This window comes from Sminthopsis crassicaudata, chromosome 5 (assembly GCF_048593235.1).
Source record: "Sminthopsis crassicaudata isolate SCR6 chromosome 5, ASM4859323v1, whole genome shotgun sequence".
Lineage (NCBI taxonomy): Eukaryota > Metazoa > Chordata > Mammalia > Dasyuromorphia > Dasyuridae > Sminthopsis > Sminthopsis crassicaudata.
The window spans coordinates 146,046,654-146,069,660 of NC_133621.1; the positions used below are offsets into that span (position 1 = coordinate 146,046,654).

At 33.9% G+C, this 23,007-nt stretch overlaps 1 protein-coding gene across 1 annotated transcript in view; it reads left to right on the plus strand.

The window, feature by feature from the left end:
* Nucleotides 1–23,007, plus strand: part of SLC26A5 (solute carrier family 26 member 5) — a 54,256-nt gene that overhangs the window by 10,377 nt on the left and 20,872 nt on the right. The window contains exons 3-7 of the mRNA XM_074268429.1: nucleotides 7,020–7,159; nucleotides 9,611–9,721; nucleotides 10,774–10,943; nucleotides 11,796–11,960; nucleotides 20,540–20,692. Of these exons, the coding sequence (XP_074124530.1) occupies nucleotides 7,020–7,159; nucleotides 9,611–9,721; nucleotides 10,774–10,943; nucleotides 11,796–11,960; nucleotides 20,540–20,692 (739 nt within the window). The remainder of the gene's footprint in view (nucleotides 1–7,019; nucleotides 7,160–9,610; nucleotides 9,722–10,773; nucleotides 10,944–11,795; nucleotides 11,961–20,539; nucleotides 20,693–23,007) is intronic.

Below are 23,007 nucleotides of genomic sequence, written 5' to 3' on the forward strand. Positions count from 1 at the left end.
AAAGATACAAACATAGACTGAAATCTTGGAAGGGCTTCAGAGGTGATCAAATCCAACAAGTTGAGAAAAATTAAATGACTCCATTTAGCAGATGTCCTCTTAAATAAAGATGTAGTATTTGAGGTCCTTCATAATTTAATTCCCTCCTGCCTTTCCAGTCTTTTTATACCTTTCTTCCCACCATGGATTCTCCAATCTAGTAACACTAGCCTCCTTGTTGTACCACTAATTAGATACTCAATTTCTTAGCTCTGGATATTTTCTCATCTCTGTCTACCAGCTTCCCTAGCTGTCCCAATTTTCTATGAGAAACCTCTTCTAAACCTTCTTAATTTGAATGCTTTTTTTTCTCAATTTTTTTTCCTATTTATCCTTTATATATTTGTATCGTGCTCTCCTGGCAGTTACAATTACTAGTCTGTCCTAGACCCACCAGAGTACCTTTGACCACTGTCCTTTGCAGTGTGAGCTCTACCCGGCTCGCCTCCTCTGAGGCCTTCTAAGGTCTCTGGCCACAATCTCTTGAATCTATAGCTTAGTAACCGGTAGCGCACTCAAGAACAACCACGTGTAATCTTAAAAGCCTTTATTATACCTACTCACATAATGCCCTAACTGATGCCCTGACTTGTTGGTTCCCGAGTGAACACCTGGTCAGAAGACCCACGTGTTCACTACCAAAACCCTTACCTCTTTCGGCTACCCATCTTGGCTTGGCCACCCAGGCTAGGAGCCAGGGTGAACAGCAGGAGGTCAAAGAGGGCGGTTGCTGCCTGCAGTGGGCTTATATAGGGCCTGTGAGGTCACACACACAGCCAATCAGCGAGAGAGTCACCCATTACGAAGCTATCTCAATATGGCCAGGATCCCGCCCAAGGGCAGTCCTAATATCCACAGAAATTATTTCTGGGCCTCAATCCCGATGCACTGTGTCCGCCCATTTAAAGGGCCCTTACAATTCCCTTTCTCTTGTTTTGCGGGAACCGCACATCTCACCAAGCTAAACTTTTAGCACCAGCTATAGTTCACTTGATCCATGAGATGACAGTGTTATGCCCAAGGAGGTACAAAGCAGCAGATCAGTAAACAGAAGTATGACAATGAGAACCAGGCTCAACAGTGGCCCAAATGTTCAACCCATTCATCAAAGTCATACAAAGATAATAGGCCAAAGAGATTGGATGCCAATGAGGTAGGATGTCAACACTGAGGTGGGAAGTCAACAAGGTAAAACATCACAATTCTAGTTAACAAATATTAGTAGGTAGGTTGTCACAATTCTAGTTACATTTATCACAGTTCTAGACCAATTCTAGTTTCTTACAATTTTCTGTTGCACTTTTCACACTCCTAGAACAATTCTAGCTTATCACAATTCTCAATTGCACTTTTCACAATTCTAGAACAATTCTAGCTTATCACAATTCTCTATTGCACTTTTCACAATCCTAGAGCAATTCTAGTTTATCACAATTCTCAATTGCACTTTTCACAATTCTAGAACAATTCTAGCTTATCACAATTCTCTATTGCACTTTTCACAATCCTAGAACAATTCTAGCTCATCACAATTCTCTATTGCACTTTTCACAATCCTAGAGCAATTCTAGCTTATCACAATTCTCTATTGCACTTTTCACAATTCTAGAACAATTCTAGTTTCACAGGTGCACATAAGCAAAGTCATGTCCAGTAACATTGTCTCAATAACAACGGCAGGTGGGTGTGTTGGTTTTTCACCCACTAATTTAAAAGCATAGTCCTTCAACAGAAAGCATAGGGCAAAGCCTCTTCCCAGGCCACCATATGGCAAGTGGCCACAGGAGAAGCAAGCAGGCCCATTGTCCATTTACAGTCTTTATATTGCGTATCACCCAAAACAGTCCATTTCAGCTGCAACACTGGAACTGTGTCTGGTGTCTCTGGTCACGGTCAGGAGGGGCATCGCTGCCATCAGCGTCTGAAGGGCTGCGGACATCTGGCTGGTCTCTCTGGACTGTTGTCTGGTCCTTCTCTTGGATCCCCAGGTTACAAATGTCTCTGGTGGGGATGAACTCTGCTGCTGGATCTGCACCTAGGAAGGAATGTCCCCGGGGCCCAACTTGGGCCTTTCCAAATGCCATCCAGGCCTTTCCACATCACAGTGGAAACAAAGTTGTTGTCAAAAAGATTAACAAGTCAGACAAAAGTCAGTCTGTCACTTAGCTGCACTTTCTGTGTATGCCCGAAGTGCATTGCTAAGGTAAAATGCAAAGAATTTAAAAATGTAAAACCAAAATAATTTAAAAGTGTAAAACCGAAATAGATTAAAAATATAAAACCAAAATAACTTTAAAATGTAAAATCAAAATACTTTGAAGATGTAAAATCAAAAATGTTTAAAAATGTAAAATCAAAATTTAAAAATTCTAAGCAATCACATATCCCAAAATTCCCTTCTCTTGTTTAGAAGAGAAGATCTTGGGGATAGTCTGTGCAGTAATGACTTTACTAACACTCGGCTATATCCCTGAATTCTTTTGCCTAAAAATCAAAAGTTTGAGTTTCTGATACCGAATTGTGCTCCAGGAGTGTGAATCAATAAATCTGATATTACTTTTCCTCCTGGGTCAAAGATCACACACTGTCTATTTATTCTAGTGATTAAAACAGCAATTTTCCAACCCATTCTAGACATAGACACTGTTTTATAAGTACCCGTGGGGGGTTGGGAAATCAAGCTCACCTGTGGAAGTGGAAAATCCACGAGGTAAGAAAAGAGGAGTTCCAACTCTCCAAAGACGATCCTAGCAGTTTTAAAAGTATAAAACTCCACTCTCTCTAACTGCAAGGTCTTGTCCCTGTAAGGTTTCTTAGAAATTAACTGAACTGTATTTTTAAAACTTTTCTGATTATAGTCAATACCCCACAATTCCTTTTTGCCTTGGGGCATAAAGCCTACTCCTGTCCTTTGAAATGAAGACACAGGAGTTTTGAATGGATTAATGGGCAGTGCTGATAGTATTATCGCCCTTCCTTTTCCTCCTCCCCCTTCTCCCTTGGCCCAAGAAGGTGAGGCAGAGGGAAGAAGAATTGAAAAATCCCCCAAAGGCTGATTCCAAATCAAACCTGAGCTTTGCACATAAAAAGAACTAAACTTCTTCTCAATGGAAGAGTAATGGATAAATTCCTTAAAACAACAATGCAGGAGGTAAACCAACAAAATGCTAAGAAGAATTTCTACAACTTTAGTCCATGTGGTTCCTTTATTTCCTTCCTTAGTTTCAGCCACTGGTTTGAACTCTTCCTGTTCTGTCTGTAATAACCTAGCTTTTTCTTCTTTCTCTATCTCCATCTGTAGTTTAACCTGCAATTCCAGCAACTCTTGCTGTGGCATTTTATACTCTCTACTGTCATACAATCGCATTAGCTCTAGGTTGCTCCCTCTCCTAGCTCTATTTACTGGGTGTGGGGATAGCCTTTGTGGAGCTTGATTACAAGCTTCCTGCTGTTCTTCAGTGGTGATCTTTGTTAAAAGATCTTCCATCTGGCTCTTTAACCTCTTTATATAATAAGCATTATGTTCAGATGTGTCCTTGAGTCTGATCCCAGATTTACCTGGGTCCATATTGCTTCTCTGTCTTCCCTCCTAAGTGGCGTTTCTACCGGATCTTTCAGAATCTTAATTCTGAATATTAAATATTTTTAAAACCTGATAATTCCTGATGCGTCCACGTTGAGCGCCATTTGTATCGTGCTCTCCTGGCAGTTACAATTACTAGTCTGTCCTAGACCCACCAGAGTACCTTTGACCACTGTCCTTTGCAGTGTGAGCTCTACCCGGCTCGCCTCCTCTGAGGCCTTCTAAGGTCTCTGGCCACAATCTCTTGAATCTATAGCTTAGTAACCGGTAGCGCACTCAAGAACAACCACGTGTAATCTTAAAAGCCTTTATTATACCTACTCACATAATGCCCTAACTGATGCCCTGACTTGTTGGTTCCCGAGTGAACACCTGGTCAGAAGACCCACGTGTTCACTACCAAAACCCTTACCTCTTTCGGCTACCCATCTTGGCTTGGCCACCCAGGCTAGGAGCCAGGGTGAACAGCAGGAGGTCAAAGAGGGCGGTTGCTGCCTGCAGTGGGCTTATATAGGGCCTGTGAGGTCACACACACAGCCAATCAGCGAGAGAGTCACCCATTACGAAGCTATCTCAATATGGCCAGGATCCCGCCCAAGGGCAGTCCTAATATCCACAGAAATTATTTCTGGGCCTCAATCCCGATGCACTGTGTCCGCCCATTTAAAGGGCCCTTACATATATTCATTTTCTTATCCTTCTATTAAATTGTTAGCACCTTGAGGGAAAGACTTTTTTATATCTTTGTATATGCCTGGCACTTACCACAGTGCCTAGTATATACCAGGCTCTTAATAAATGTTTACTGACTTCCTAAGTAACTAGTAATAGGAACTAGGCCTGTGATTTCATTAGTATAGGGAATTTCCAAATGAAGAAACTTTCTCTACCTATGTGACTAATATAGGTCAACATATTTTATGTAAATAAGACTCTTAGCAAGGTCTCAAGAGCACTGAAAGACTAAGTCCCATAGATATTATATGTCAGAGACAGAATTTGAATAATCATCTTAAATATCATTGCTTATCACGTGTCTACTACATCTTGCCATTGTGTAAGTTTGTGAACAACTGACTCTGTACTTCTCAACCATCAAAGCAACTATCCACCTCTACTCTCTCTTCTCCCTAAGAATTCTCCTCCTAATCCTGTTTTTCCATACTTTCCCTAACTTCTTCACTCTTTGGTAGCATCCTTAGATTTTATTTTTAAAAAACAGGATAAAAGGATGACTCATTTTGGGAAGCAATTTACCTAGGCAGAGTAACAAGCCTAGAGATATTACCATGCTCTTTAGCAAATTTTGTTCTGAAAAAACTATTTACAAGATATCACAAAATGTGACTGTATTGCCTCCTTGTTTTAGTGATAATCAATGTTTACATTTTCAATTACAGACTTACATTTACCATTGGAAAATAGGAATGAGTCAGGTAGGAAACATTCATATTCCCTGGAGTGTTTCTATTAACTCCAAGACTTGCCTCAAATAGTACATGTTGGCACATTATTTTAAAAAAATAAACTCTAACAATGAGGAAAATAAATAAGGAAAGAGAAATGGTTCGTTGCCAAAATAATAAGTTCCATTCTTTTGCTGACACCTTATTAAACCAAAATTCCAGTTTCTCAAGCCCCAAATTGGTTCCAGTGGGACAATTATTAACTAGTCTTCATACTAAGAAGCCTGACTGTGGTTGAGAAGTAAAACACTCAGAAAAGTTAGTTCTGATTCCATTTTCTAGCTGTTTTAATGGTTCTGCATCTCCAGGCTGCATCAAATCCCTAATTACCTCAAAAAATTAGTACTGGAGACTTGTTCCTGTGAGTGGCAAAAAATAAAATTTTAATTGTTTTTCTTATCCATGGGATTACTTCATTAATAGCAATAAGTAATGAATTCTAAAGGAAGTTTTGTATTCTAATACTTTTTAATTTCTTTAAAAAATGGGAAAAGATATATGGAAAAAATGATATAGATTTTGTTTCTTTAATAAACATTAGTCTTAATCCTAATTAGTATTTTTTTAAACTTTCATGAAGTACACAGGCATAATCCAAAAAAAGAAGAGAAATAGGAACAGGTATGATTTATATTTTTCTTGTTTCTGCTCAATCAAATTCACAAATTAAGTGAAGTTGATAGACAGCAGGTTATATTAAAAACAACACCGTATTAAGAGGTGGGAGACTTGGATTTTGAAAGTAGCATTTTAAAAAGTTTTTGAGGAGATAAAAAATACCATGAAAAAATATAAAATATTATTTGTACAATGAACATGAATTATAATGAAACAGAAAAAGGGGGAAAGTAATAAGTTAAAAGCATTCAGTTTTTTAGGGGTTTCTGATCCTTTAGCTTCACAGTAATTATAGAGTCAAATAGAAGGTATTAAAAATATGAATGAGAAATAGTTTAAAATAAACATTAGAAATATACACAGCAAGTAAGGTAGAAATGGCAAAAAGGTTAGACTTATAAAATGTATGATTATAGATGTCACTTTACCTCTTTGCTTCTTAGTTATCTCATTTGTAATATGGAGATAAAAAATATTTCCCTGTCTGAAGAGAAGTGCTATATCAGATGATCTCTTGAGGTCTTTTATAACTCAGAGATCTATGATTCTGGGTTAATGGTTTTTGTTTTTGTTTTTCCCCCCAGTATACCCTTTATTTAATTAATAGATACTGTTAACCACTAATAGATACAGTTACCACTAGAGGGCACACGGTACAAAACACAATTCACAAAACAAGTATGCCTTTTCTACAAAATAATATCAACACATCAACAAAATAGTACATGGATTTAAGTCTTATACTGGTGGTTGCAGATGTATAGTGGTCTTTGTACATTCTTTTCTTTGATTCCTTTTAGGACCAATTGCAATCTTGATTTAAACAGAATAATTTCCTACCTACTTCACAAAGTGACCTAGGGAGCATTCTACTTAAGACAATAGGTTAGGTTTGCTCCCGTTTCATCTTAGCCAACTTCACTTAGTCTTGTATGCTTATCTTATGTCTTTGATAACCTTTTCTACCTTTTCCTTCTGAGTGGGAAAATATGTATGTCTGTTTTCATCTTAGCCTCTCAAGTCTTGAGTTCAGTTTACTATATTGTTCTTGTGATTTTTTTTTAATGACTTCTAAATGAAACCCCTACTTTTTTTTCAGAGTAACCTACATCATTGATCATAGCAGGAATTCAGCATCCATCATAAAGAAAATGGTCCTAAAAGACAAATCTTTCAGTTTTCTAACTTGTTCAGAATGGAAATGTCATCTAGAGCACAAATTTAGTGATCTACTTTAATCCAATAGAATAATTACAGGGCTGGAAATGTTATATATTACTAATTTATCCTCTTTCTTCCTTTATCTTTTCTAGTTGTACTCCAAAGAAAATAAGGAATATTATCTACATGTTCTTACCCATATGTAAATGGCTGCCAGCTTATAAACCAAGGGAATATGTATTTGGGGACTTTGTCTCAGGTATAAGTACTGGAGTGTTACATCTTCCTCAAGGTATGTAAAGCACAATCTATGTTTATTCTACTATTACATATAGCTGCCTTCTTTAAAATATATGACTTTCTTCTTTTTTTGTGTTCCATCAGAATTTGTACTTGTGCATAAACCATATTTTATACCACTCTCATGACTTTTTTAAATTATCCCTAAAAATATTTTTGAAAATCACTTTATGAAAAAAGAATAACAAAGATGGAACATGGCATAATGACTAGGTAGGCAACTTCAGAATTAGGAATGAATGGATATTTACCAAGCACTTAATATGCACAAAATACTAAACTCAGTGTTGGAGATACAAATAAAAAAGGAAGGTAGCCTTCCTTTTCAGCAAACTCACAATTGACATACTAGGATGGTTCAACTACAAGTCAGATGGAGAGATCCAATAGTCCTTAGGGTTAGGTAGTATGGCCAGGGTAATATATCATCTTTGTTTAGTTTCCATTGATAAAATCATATCCATTTTTTCTGATGGTCAAAATTTGACAATTCTAACAACTTTGGTGGTGAGAACTTTATTGTCTGAGTCCTCAATAGTCTTCAGTGGTTTGCTTTCTGAAAAAGTAGGGGCTATCTCACTGGCTAAGGAAATTGGTAGGACTGTGTTGCTAATTGCTTCATCTTATATCTTGTTAATAGATAGATAGATCTGTATATATACACACATATATGTTCTGTGTATCAATATGTACTGGCATATATGCACTCATGTTTATTTGTAAGTATACATGTGCATAAATGCAGATCTACAAACACTGCCTTTCCAGTTCTTGACAATGAGCCATTATTTTCTTTGAGACTCAACTTTAATTATGAAGTTATTTTCTTCTGAGTTTCTCTTTTGGCCAACTCTTAACCTATAATATGGTGGAGTAGTTAAATCCACTATACATCTGCAACCACCAGTATAAGACTTAAATCCATGTACTATTTTGTTGATGTGTTGATATTATTTTGTAGAAAAGGCATACTTGTTTTGTGAATTGTGTTTTGTACCGTGTGCCCTCTAGTGGTAACTGTATCTATTAGTGGTTAACAGTATCTATTAATTAAATAAAGGGTATACTGGGGGGAAAAACAAAAACAAAACTTTCCAGATTGCTGCTGTAACTTCCATTTCTTCTCTATCCAGATTTAAGGTTTGGACATTGTTCCCATAAGCTTTGTAGTTAACTGTTCTTAGTCAACATGCTACTATGGACTTCTGCTTTTCCACCCCTGAGGTTTCTGTAGTCATTGCATTTCTATAATCTGCCCCTAGAGCTTTCCCAAAAGGCCCAGGTATTTTGCTTCTATGATCCTTTGTCATGACACTACAATGATCTGCTGCTCCTTGCAGGGTCTTTTCTACTTGTGGCACTTTAGGAGAGTGAAAGCTTTCAACTTATCTACTCATGGCTTTTTTGGCAAGATTCTTCTTTAGTGTCCATGACTTCTGGTTGTGTTCAGTCTTGGACTTGATGAATAAACTTATTGAAGTTTCCTTTGAAATTTTTGTTTATTGTTCAATATGTTTAGATAATTTCTGGAAAAATGTAAAAGAATTGGGCTGCTCTACCCCCTTTCACATATATATCTGCATCAGAAGCCTTGAGAAATTTCAAAAAGCTAAAAAAAAAATTAGTAGAATTTCATCTTTCAAGAATAAAATACTAAATACAAAGAAAGATAATTCCAAACAATAAAAGACAACTATCTAAAGATATTAATGTGGTTTCACTTGGATTTTTCTTTTCTTTTCTTTTTTTTTCTTTTTTTTTTTCCTGAGGCAATTGGGGTTAAGTGACTTGCTACACACAGCTAGGAAGTGTTAAGTGACTGAGATCAGATTTGAACACAGGTCTTCCTGACTTCAGGGCTGGTGTTCTATCCACTGCAGCACCTAGCTTCCCCTACTCCTAGAAATATATTGTCAGCAGTGTTAGAATCCAGAATAATCAGAAGCTAGTGAGACATGGTGAAAACAAGAAAAAAGATAGTTTTAGAAGTTATATTAGGAAAAAAGAGAAGAGCCAAAGATGATACAGATAATACAATGCTAAAATATAACAAAGAGAAAGTATAATTGCTCAATTCTTACTTAATTTTTTCTCTGCCATTGAGAATTCCTTTCAACTTCAAGCATCAGAACAAAAGTTATTGAAAGGAAGTTGAAGCCTATGATAAATGGAGAAATAGGGAAAACACGTCTAGCCTTCCTTCATAAGATAAACTGCATCTCAGAGTTACAAAAGCAATGACAGATGTTAATTGCTAAGTCTTGAGAAGAGCACCAGATGTGCCAGAGCACTAGAGGAAGACCCATGTCCCAACTATTTAGATTTTTAAGATTTGGATTTTCTGATTATAACTACAATCATTGCATTGGAAATAAATAACCTTTAAATGTGAGTACATTCATTGTATTTATTACTGTTTCTTTTTCTTTTTTTTATTGTCTAGGTTTAGCTTTTGCAATGTTGGCAGCTGTACCTCCAGTATTTGGCCTGTATTCTTCATTTTATCCTGTTATACTGTATTGTTTTTTTGGTACTTCCAGGCACATATCCATAGGTAAAAGTTAATATTTGATCTTTAAGAAATTTTATTTTCTATTTTATGAGTACTATAGTATGCCACATCAACAGGTAGATTATTGTCAGTTTTTATTTGTACATCTCAAATATTGAATACTTAGCAAGTCTAGCACAGTACTTTTTATGGAAACTTTCATACAGTCTCAAAAATTCAACCAAATATTCTCACTGTCTTTGAAAATTTCAGAATCAGTTTCATCATGCAGGAGGGCAATTTGTTGAAATATGTAAAGATAAAAGTTTAATTCATATTACAAAGTTTTGTACATATAAATTTAAAAATTAAAACCACGGTGATAAATTATAGCTCTTAATTCCTATGAAGTGTAAAGTCATTGCTAGTTTGATCCATCAGAAGAGGTTAGACAAGAGTCCATGTTCAGTAAAAGGTCCCTGTCAACTTTAGGATTCTGTCATCCCATATTTCTATGTTATAGGTGCTATATGAGTCAGTCAGTAAGCATTTATTAAGTACCTACTATGTGTGTTGTTTATATATATGTATACATTATATACATATATATATATATTATATACATATATATAGGATATGTGGGCTTTTATTTTTGTATATATATATATATATGTATTCATATTCATATTTCTTCTATAACTGGTTTAAAGTTAAGATATAAACCTCAATAGGCAAGGTTTTCAGAATAATGTATAGTACTATGCCACCTCTTTCCTCCCTTTCTCTCTCTCCATCCATGTCTGTCTCTGTCTCTCTGTCTCTCTGTCTCTCTCTGTCTCTCTCTGTCTCTCTCTGTCTCTCTCTGTCTCTCTCTCTCTCTCTCTCTCTCTCACACACACACACACACACACACACACACACACACATAAACTTACATTAAAACAAAGCATTTTTTCAATATACACATAGTGGTTAAGATCACAGTAGCTGCTGTATGATATAAAAAGATGTCTCATGACAGCAATAAAACAATATTAGAAGTAGATTTGAAAACCACTTCCTTGTATTCAAAGAAAGCAAATTTATATTAACATCTGGTTATGTCATTATTGTAGGGCCCTTTGCTGTGATTAGTCTGATGATTGGTGGAGTGGCTGTCCGATTAGTTCCTGATGACATGTATGTTGGTGGAGGAGGTGCTAATTCAACTAATAGTACAGAAGAAAGAGATGCTATGAGAGTAAAAGTTGCTATGTCAGTAACTTTGCTTTCAGGAATCATTCAGGTAACATTCTCGTTGATGAAAATTTAAAATGTCAACTTGTTGAGTGCTAATTGTACTAGATAAAGGCAAAGTCTGTCAACACATAACATATTAATTTATTCATTAAATATTTTCTATTCAGAACCGCTATATATTGGCTATGGTCCTGAGTGAGTCACTTAATTTCTTAGTACCTTTAGGCAATTCTTTTAGAGTAAGTTTTAAAACAGTTATTTTTATGCATTAATAGAACAGTTCTCATCAGGAGTGAAATCTCAGGTCCAAAGAAATGTCCAAGTCACAGAGATAGATGCTAGGAATGCACAAAATAAAATACCAATCTTGCCTCCAAGCACTTTACAATCTAAGGCAAAGGGTGCACATAAATAACTTGTCCAAGATAATATTAAAATGGAGTATATTATGCATTCATACATACAATCACACACAGAATCATCTTAGCACAAATTTCACAACCAGTTTCTTCTCTGCAGCAGGTAGAATTTTGTCACACTCTCTAGAAAAGGAAGTAGGATACTGATTGAGTAACTGAGCTCAATGTATGAGCTCTAGACTTCCAATCAGAAAACCTGAGTTTGAATTTTGACTCTCTGTGACTGGAACAAAGCGCATAATCTCTCTAAGCCTTAATTTTCTTGTCTGTGAAATGAGTATTTACCACTCACTCTACCTTACAGAGTTGTTATGAGGATAAAAAGAGATGTCTGCAAAATGCTTTGTAACCATGAAATCTCTCAATTTTAACTATATCTCTGGTTATGTATATGTATGTATAAGAATGTGAGCTATTATTATTATTTTAAAATATCTGACCTGTTAAATGATCTGCTTCTCTTTGCCATTAAAACTTAGTTTTGCTTAGGTGTCCTGAGGTTTGGATTTGTGGCTATATACTTAACCGAGCCTTTGGTCCGTGGTTTTACAACAGCAGCAGCAGTACATGTCTTCACTTCCATGTTAAAATACCTATTTGGAGTAAAGACAAAAAGACACAGTGGACCCTTTTCAGTTGTCTATGTAAGTAAACTGCTTCAGTTTTTCTCAGCTCTCATATTTCCTCTTTTTTTAATTTATAAGAGTTTTTACAATCAGAAAAAAATTCTACTAAAACTTTTCCAGGAAAAGCATATTAAAGAAAAATAATCTTTAAAATTGCATAGTAATATGTACATAGTTGGGGTTGTGTTTAACTTGATGGTACATCTTTAGCCTATCTGTGCAGATACACAGGCAAAGTTATAAGAGTTGTTGATACAAAGTATTTTCTTTTTATGAACTATAAGTTAAAATGTTCAGCTGCTCAAGCATCTTCTTTTAGTAAATGAGAGAGATTCATTAAAAGTGTTCTAAGGTTTTTATTGAAATTGTTACTACTAGACATTTATTTGAGACTTGGTTGACAAGATTTCTTTAAATATGTGCTGCTCTGTGCAGTATATATGAAGCATTGTGGGCAGAAATAAAAACATGAATTTTATCCTCAAAGAATTTACACAGGCATAAAAATGGATAATTTGTATATAATATAGATACATATAATAAAAATACATACATGTATATATATGTACATATTTCAAAAACAGTTACACCCAAGTATGTAAATATATGCATTAATCACAAGTAATGGCAAATCAGAAACAAGTGAATCTTCTATAATCTAACTTGAATTGTTTGATAGGTTGGTTTAGATCAAAAATAACAAATTTGCTAATCTACAAAAAATCCTTAGTGTGGCCTAACCAAATTAATATATAATTAGGAAATATTTTTGCAAAAATCAATAAAAATGCAATATAATGAAGGAAAGTTCATTTGTGCTTTTCTAAGGCTTTGTGAAGCCCTCAGGGATTACTTTCCATTGAATTTTCCTGCCACTGCATTAGATCCTTCTAAGGTCCCTTTCAGCTCTTAAGATACTGTTACCTACAGCCAACTGCTAGGTTGTAGGAGCACTCTGGAAATAAATGAATAAGCAAGAACAACCAAATGATGGTGAATTCATTTTCAAATCTTAAGTAGCACCAAAGAATTAAGTTAATGTAGATTGCATTGTTTGTTAAAAAAAAAAAAAAAAAAAAATCCCACATTTCAACTGGGTGCATCATAAAATAATTGTACATGAGGGTAAATAGCTATGAGGATATTAGACATAGTTTGATATGCTTGCCAAATATTGCCCCCATATCTTGTGTATATTATTCAAATTATTCAATCAAATCTTTTAACATGTTGATATGATGAAACAATGCTGAGTCAATTTTTCTTTGATCTTAATCTGCACTTTTCTAACTTTGGAAACTGCCATGAGTTTTTCAGGTTTCTAGGATAACTTTACACAAGGCAATAATTTATTGAACTCTAAATATCTGAAGAAATTATTGTAGTTTTCCAGCACTGCCTAACCAACTATGAGATAGGAACATTGGATTTTATTAAGAAAGTACAGATGGATTTTAAATGTAATGGTGTTCAGGAAAAATTTAAGGCAATTGAAGCATGCTTATAAATACTAAGGAATAAGCAGTCCTATTATAAAGACTATGTTCTTTTAAGAAAATAATCATCATGACAGCTTCTAGCATCAATAGGAGCATCTTAGATTCATTGCTGTCCATATCCCCCCTATTTTTTCCATTTTTTCTGAATGGAATATCAATTAGATGAATGTCATCTTATGAATTTGTTTTGCTGTGCTTATCTCCCCAGAAACTGGGAGAATCTTGTCCCCTAAGACTTAATTTAAAAGAAAATTTTCATTTATAAGTATATGTGTATTATTAATTTATAATCTTTAATGCTCAAAGGAGCTTGTTTATTTAGTAGCCTTAGAGATTTCTAAGACCTAAAAATGCAACATTTCTAAGACCTAAAAATGCAATTAAAAGAATTTAATTTATACAATGAATAATTTAACCAGGATATATAGAGTATCTTAGCTGAAGCTAGATATATTTTAGACTGGATCTGCATTCTAGAATCTCAAAATAAAAAGCAAGAGACTGAGTCATCGAGTTGATTCAGCTATCTGATGTTAAATATTTATGGTTGTTCTGACTTCTAGATGTTGGAATCATGTGCTGATTAATATTCAATTTGTATTCAAATATTTTGCCATAGTAGTCAGAGCCTTAGACTTTTATTTGAAAAAAAGGTGGCAGATATATTTTTTTATTCTAGAAACTCTCATTTTATAACTTTAGTGGCACAGATAACTGTTCCTAACAGCATTTATTCACCTCTTAGAAAAATGCTTCTGAAAGTTGGGGATGCTTTGTCAAATCCTGAAATACATCAAGGCCATGAGTTGAGGAATAAAGCATCTTTAATTGAGATAAAAGGATAGCAAATCTGCCACATTAGGGGGATGTATCATAAGTATGAGCACTTTAGATATCCCAGCACCAAGATCTATGCAAAAGCTTCTCATACCTTTATCAGAGAAATGGAGGAATTAGTAAAATGTAGAAGGAGAAATGAATATTTCTCTCTTAAATTTAATAACTAATTATTGTTTTAGGACCAAGGAGTTTTCCCCTTTTTTACTTCCTCATCTAGAAACCAAGCAATGTGGTAAATCTTTTAGAGATTTACGCAGGCCAAAATCTAATCAGATAATAAAAGAAATTCTAACTTTGGGCTAATGAGTATATTTATATTTGCTTATTGTGTTCCCTCCTACAGGTCTGTGGAAAAGTTGATTTTCCCTATTATCAAGACAGATGATGTGGAAATTGATTTCTTTTTGGCCAAGATTTTAGTATACCCCAAGATTTTCATTTTAATAATAGCTCATACCTCTCATTGTGTTAACCAATCCAAGTTGATTTCCATCCCTCAAGCACTACTACTGTAATCCCACCACTATTAGGCATTTTTGTTCTAAAAAAGATGCCTAGATGACTTATTTATTAATAACCCACTGGTCTTATTAATAAAATGATTAAATTACTCAGAGACTATGTCTCTCGAAACTTTTTAATTGTCACAATAGCAAGACTTGGTCATGAGTCCCCAATGGCTCTTGACAATGCAGGCAAGGAAAACCACTTCATTAAGACTGTTTTGCCCTTCAAATCCCATCAGAAGGGGGCAAGAACATTAGAAGCTGAGATCTGAATTATGCTAAGTTCCCTTACAAAATAAAAATTTCTGGGCATGGGCAAGCTCAACCTAATCGAGAGTAAATATCTTAAGAGTAGGAATGTAAAGCTATTACCTATATCCTGATACTACTAGAATAATACCGGGAATGGCAAGTAACATTTGGTATTAACAATTTTCTGTCATTATATTAATGATTACATTAACAATTTTCTATCACTAGCAATAGGTAGCTGGAGGATACCTGGATAATAAGGCATATAAGGCTGATATTGAACAGCTATGAGACACAATGGATAGAGTGCCTGGGACTAGAGTCAGGAGGACTTATCCTCCTGAGTTCATATCTGGCCTCAGACTCTTATTAGGTGTGGGAACCTTGGAAAGTCACTTAACCCTGTTTCACATAGCCACAGTTTTCTCATCTGTAAAATGAGGTGGAGAAGAAAATGGCAAACCACCCCAGTACCTCTGCTGAAAAAAAAAAAAAAAAACCCTAGGGTTATAGAGACTGGATATGACTAAACATCAAAAGGGTTGATATTCAATAACTCTCTGCTTAAGGACTCAGACTTATAACCATGACTTCACCATACCTTTTTAGATTAAAAATATATTTCATTAAAATAGCAGGTTATTTTATTTATTTTATATTTTTATTTAAAACTTTTAACACAATATTATTGCAACCAATTATATTTTATAGTAGCAGTTTAAATTTAAATTAATTCAATATATAAAATATCATACAAGTTTTTCATTCATTTACTTTAAGTTCCCATAAGGATTCTTTACTCATTCATTCTTATTTCTTCTCTTACACAGTTGTAATTGGTGCATTCCCTTACTCTGCTTTTTTTTTTTTACTTTTGTTTTGTTTAAGCTTTACATTATTTCCAGTCCTTATACCTGGACTACTGCAGTAGCCAGCTGGTTAGTCCTCCTATACAAATCTCTTTTCTCAGCAGTCCATCCTCCATTCCTTAACTAAAGTGATATTTCAAAAACACAGGTCTGACCATGTCACACTGATTATCTTGAGGATCATTATAGTCTTCTATTTGCTATTCAAAACTCTTCATAACACATCACCACCACCACCACTATCATCTTTTCTATCATCTTAGACCTTATATTCCTCCCCTACATGCCCTTTGATAGAATGACAATGGCTTCCTTGCTATCCTTCAAACAAGATTTTTTTTTTTTTTACATTTTTTCAATCTGTACTTGGAATACCATCCCTGGTCATTCCTACCTAATGACTTTTCTGCCTTCCTTCAAGTTCTGGTTAAAATCAAATCTTTAACATTATTTTCTATTTTCTATTTATTATTTAAATAACTTATTTGTATATAATTGTTTGGATATTGTTTTCTTTATAAAATTGTGATCTCCTTGAGACCAGTGACTATCTTTGACCTTACTTTACATAGAGGAACTTGGCACATTTATTGATAAACATTTATTGATTGAGTAACTAAAATTCTTTCCAGATTTCTTTATATTTCATAATATGTACCATGGTTTCATTTACCATTACCTTATCCAATTTGTAATAACTTTATGTAATGCTGCTATAAAAATATTTGAACGTAGAGTTTTTTTTGTTGTTTTAGATAATAGTTTTAAAGTATATTCCTAACAATGGAATTGTTAACTCAAAGAGTATAATTTTTGGTAACTTTTCTTATCGATTAATAGTTTGCTCTCGAAAAAATATACTAGCTTGCAACAATGAATGAAGTGCTTGTTTTTCCAAAACTTCACTAACATTGTCTTTGTTACCTTGAATTATTTCTGCCAGTTTTATGGGTGTGAGGTGGTATGTCAAAATTGTTCTGATTTGTGTCTCTAATTATTAGTGATGGTGAACATTCTTATTTCCCCCCCCCCAATTTTTTCCCTTTTTTCAATTTTCAAAATTTATTTTTTAACATTTTGTGTTACAAATTTTTTCTCCCTTTCTCCTTTATCTATCTTTATCTCTATAATTCTTCTTTATCTTTCTCTCCTCCTTCCCTTCCCCCTTCCCCAAGACAGCAAGCAATGTGATATTAGTTTTACACATATACTCACTTTAAATGTATTTTTACATTAGTTGTAAAAGGAAAATCAGAACAAAAGGGAAAAACTATGAGAAAAAAGTAAACAAACAAACAATAACAAAAAGTGAAAATAATATGCTTCAATCCATATTCAGTCTCCACAGTTCTCTCTCAATGCAGATAGCATTTTCTATCAAATTATGTATCAAATTGTCTTGGATCATTGTATTGCTGAGAAGAGCTAAATTTATCATAGTTAATCATTATATAATGTTGCTATTACTCTGTACAATGTTTTCCTGGTTCTGCTCACTTTATTCAGCATCATAAACATTCTTTTTCAAGTGATTATTAATAATCTTTTGTTTTTCCTTTTGAAAATTGTTCATATTGTTGAATCATTTATCCATTGTGAACTAGAAATCCCAGTTTCATATCTATTTTATATGTGAATAAAATGACAAATATTTTTTTAAATTTATTAGTAAAGCTGATTATGCTTTTAGAATATTCTGTTAAAACAAATAAACTCTAGAATATAAGAAGTTACCTTTTCCCACTCTTAATTATTTTCAGTCCCAATTTTTTTTCTATTTTTCCTGTTTTTATGATCTTAGGGACTTTGTACTTTTTTCTCTCATTTTTTTGATATACAAACTTTATTCTCAGCTCTCTAAATCTTGCGATTTAGTTATTAGAACTCCATAAACTTCTTTCTCAGCTGCCAGATATGGCTATGACTTCTTTCCCAGGCTCTGTACTTCTATTAATCATTTTTTTATATTTTTCTTAATTCGGTCATCAACAATCACAAACATCTCAAAATGCAAAAACCCAAAACCAAACTTCTATTGTATAATGTGGATATACAGAATATATATTGTATATAATATAGGGCTGAGGATACTAAAAGAAATAAAAAGACAGTTCTGATCTCAAGGAGCTCATGATTGAATGGGTGAAATAACAAACAAGCTATATACAAGAACATAGGAAATAATTAAAAGAGAGAAGACACTAGAATTGAGAAAGTTGTGGAAAGCCTTCTTGTAAAAGAATTTTAGTTGGGACTTAAAAGAAGCCAGGGAAATCATTAAGTAGAATTGAGAAAAGACATTGCTCCAGGCATAGGGAACAACCAAAGAAAATGCCCAAAGCCTAGAGATGGAGTATCTTGCTTGACTAGCATCAAGGAAATCATTGTCACTGAATCAGACTACAAGATGGGGATGAGATATAAAAAGAATGAACAGGTAGAAGGGGGCAGAGTTCATAAAGGGCTTTGAATGTCAAAAATAAAATTTTGTATTTAATCCTGGAGTTGCTGGAATTTATTGAGTAGAGGTGGGACATGTCACTTTGCTTTAGAAAAATCACTTTGGTGGCTGGATGGAGGATGGATTGAAGTGAGGAGAAACTTGAGACAGGCAGACATACTAGCAGACTATTGCAGTAATCCAGGCACAAGGTGATAAGGGTCAGGACCAAAAACAATGTCAGAGAAGAGAAAGGGATATATATTTTAAAATATTCAAAAGATGAAATAGACATCCTGGCAACAATTTGGATATAAGGAGACACACACACACACACACACACACACACACACATATATATGCACACTTTATATAGAAGAGGTTTTTTATACACATGTGTATACAGTCACATATATGGACTTACATATGTTTTTATATATACATACATATATATGTATGTATACTTCTCAGGTAGTAACAAATTGATATACTTTTTGTCCCTTCTATACATACTCGCCCTTCCCTCTCTGTAACTTTTTAAACTATTTATTGATGTTATTTCTCTTCTATATCATTTCCTGCCTTTTACCTAGCCTTCCTTTATAATAAATACATATAGTGGAACAAAACAAATCAAGCTAATGGCCATGTGTGGGATTGCATATATGTATCATCTCTCTACTAAAAGGTAGAAGATATGCTTCACCATCAGTCTTTTGAGATCAGTGTCATACTCAGAATTCTGAAACCTTTCAAACTTGTTTCCCTTCACATTTATAATTATCATGCAAATTATTTTTTCTGCTCACCTTATTCTGCATCAAGGTTCATTCAAGACTTTTCCATATTTCTCTGAATTTGTCATATTCCACATTTCAGAAAGTCCAACAAACTTCTGTTGCATTCATAGATCACTTTCTTTTCATCAATTCCTCCCTTGAAAGGCACTTATTTTGTCTTTAGGGGACTTTATAAATATTTTTCTACATATAAATCCTTTCCTTCTGTCTATAACCTCCTTGGGGTACATGTCTAATAGTAGGTTCTTTTGGTGAAAGGATGTTTATAATTTGGTGACTTTTTTATTCTGATTTCAACTCGCTGTCCTTTTACAAGCCAATAATTTATTGACTCAATGCATTTTATATGGTTTTTGATAGTTTGAATTATTTGAGAATCCTTTTTCCATTTATCAGAGAATGTCTTTTATTATTATGAATTGAATAAATTCTTCATTATCTATTTATATAACTAAGTCATTATAAAAGAAATTTTTTTGTGAAAAATTTTCCCCAAATTGTTTCCATTTTCATTCCAATTACATTTATTTTATCCATAGAGAAGCCTTTCAATTCTATGTTTATCCTCTGTTTTTTAACACTAGAGATTCACTCCTGTGGACAACTTATTTTCTCTGAGGACACTACATCATTTTAAGTGTTGTGTTCTTTGAGCAATGGATTAAGCAACTTTGTAAAATAAACTAGATATTTTAAAGAACCTTCATAACAATGCAATGTGATGATTCTAGGATTTAGTGGGTGTTAATTAGTAGGTAGAATGTGTGCCATGAAGCACAGATTTTTCATCCCATAAAAAATTTCTAACAATTACAACTGTCTACTTATGGAATTGATCATCCTGAGATATGGAACTTCCTGTCACTGAAAATATTCAAGCAGAGGCTATCAATCAGATAAGTACTGGTAAATATTTAATAACTGGATCTCTGGAGGGAAAAAAGTATGTATAACACATTTTAAAGTGCAATCTACATTATTAATATTTTTTCATCACTTTATTAAGTCTAGATAATTAACAGAACTGATCAAACCTAATTTGTATACAGCATTTGCTGTTTTCTGAAATATAAATGCTCACACTGAAATTTTAACATTTGGTTCTCAAAAACTTGTTTGAACTGACTCCATGATACCTTATCTATGGGTATTTTCAAAGGGACTCCAAAACTAGGAAGTTGGACTAAGAGAATTCAAGGTCATCTAATCCAGACGATAAGGTTTAATGATTCTATGTGATAATTTTAGCATGATTTTCTTGCTGAGAATTAATTAATATCAACATGTGTTGGTTTATATTTATGAATTATTTCAGAAGCAGAATTTGTGATTATTAAATCATTACCCTTATGTGGACTTTTTCTTGATGATAAACATTCATTGTCTTACAGAGTACTCTTGCTGTGATAGCAAATGTCAAAAAACTCAACATATGTTCCCTCGTCGTTGGATTGATGTGTTTTGCTTTGCTATTGGGGGGCAAAGAGTTTAATGAAAGATTTAAAAATAAATTGCCTGCACCTATTCCTTTAGAGATTGTCGCAGTAAGTCAACTTTTGGGTTTTTTTTTCTTTTTCAGAGTAAATTTTTGTTAATGTCTTTTGCTTTTACATTGCCTAAATTTCCCTTTCTATCTCTCCTGGTCCCTTAGCCATCCTTTATAAAAAAAAAAGAACTCTTTAAAGAAGGTGTTGAGACTGCCTTAGTTCCCTGGATATCTTAGAATCAGATATTAGTACCCTGGATATCTTAGAGTCAGGATAAGCAAAAGTCTTTATTCTAGGTCTTTTGGGGTCGCCCTCAGGGGATTAGATATAGGAATCTACACACCTCCTTTCTCACAAAAGAATGACCCTTCTTGTCCTACTCCACCTCAGATCTCTCTCCCCCTTCTCTGTCCACACCCAGAGATTAAGCCTGCACTGAGTTGAGTAGGGTCATGCTCCAAGCATATGTTAATAGAATATTATCAAGTTGGTAATTAGCTTAAGTGCCAGGTTATCTTGTCTTAAATACATCTGCTAGTTCTAGCCCCTTACAGAAGGTGAAGAGAAAAACAAAACTCAGCAAAACCTATATCCAAAAAATGGTAACATCCAATATTTCATACCTGTACATCCACCAACACCTCTTCAAAAGAGTAGAAAGAAGTGTTCTCTCCTATCTTTTCTTTGGGGCTAAGCTTGTTCTTTGCAGTTTTGCAGCATTTTATTTGTTTCATTGTGTAATCGTTCTTTCCCTTTGTATTGTGATCATTATGTATATTGTTTCTCAGGTTGTGATTATTTCATTTTGCATCACGTCATATAATCTTTCCATGTTTACAATCCTATACTAGGATTCATTTAGTCATTTTCCTATCAATGGACATCTGCTTTATCTCCACTAATTTGCTACTATAAAAAACACCATTATAAATGTTTTGGTGCATGTGGAACCCTTATTTTTAACAATGACCTCCTTGAAGTATATGACAGGCAGCGGATATAGACATTTTAGCTACTTTATTTTTATAATTCCATATTATTTTCCAGACGGTCATACTAATTCACAGCTCTTCCACCACTGTTTTAATGTACTCATAACATCTCCTATGCTGGCTATTCTCATTTTTTTGTCATCCTTTGCCCAATTTTTGCCCAATTTTCTGGATATATTTTTAATCAATGTTTTGTATTCACAATTTAGAACATTCTTCAATATGGTTCTTAATAGTTTGCAGTATTTTAATAACTGTTCATATCCTTTGACTAATCATTTGTTGGGATATAGCTTTTATCTGAGAAATTTGATAGAAAGTTGTTGGAATTTTTCCCATTCAATTAATAATTTAGAAAAAAAATATTTGGGTTTGTTTTTGCTGTATTTTGTTTTAATATTAAAAAGTCATTTTCAGATATATCCCTTCACCATGTTGAATACTCCCATGTAATATAGAAAAATGCTTAAAGAATATCGACTACAGTGACTATAGCACATGTAATATTTTATCCCACTAATACAGGAAGAAAATAATGTTTCATGATCTTTGTTCTGGAATTTAGATTAGTTGTTGAAACTAATTATAGTTCAGCTACCTTTCATTGTTATTTTGATTTACATTCTTATAATCATTACATATATTGTTTTCTTGGTTCTACTTACTTCATTCTGCATCTTTTCATGCACGTCAAAAAGTTAGTTAAAGAAATGATCATGCTCAATGTATTTGTCTCACAAATATCAATGTCTGCATTATCTTGATGTGGGAAATGTCAACTCCTAGCTCTTTTTCTTTTATCTCCTGCCTTGCCCTTCACCAGATATGATGCTCAACATTCAGTAATTCTATATTAAAATCATGTTCTGTAATGGAAAATATAGACATGAGTTGGCATTAGAATAAAACTTAAGTAAAATGATGGCCTGTGCAAAGAATGTTTTAAGGGCCCACAGAATTCCATTTTCAGCCCTGCCCCTGTAGCTGGAGGTAAAGAGAAGATGGTATAGTCTGCTAATTTGAAGAGTTCTAATTGTATTCCTTTTCCCCATCAGTCCTTTTTCCTAGTAACTAGTATTAAATAAAATGAATTCAAGAGTTTATGGACAGGAAACTGTAGAATTAAAGAGCTCGCTCTTACCACATTCTGATAAGAATAAGCCCTCCTGTACTACAGTTTACTGATTTTCAGGACTGTATATAGTTTCCTGGTTAGAGTTTCACTTCATTCACTTCATAGGATACCTTGTTTCTGAAAAAGAACTGACTCAAGGACAGTACCCCTCTCACCTTTGTGTATATATTGTGTATATTCTGTGAAGTTTATTTGTGTAATTTCCCATGACAGAATGTAAACACCTCAATAGTAGGGACTATTTT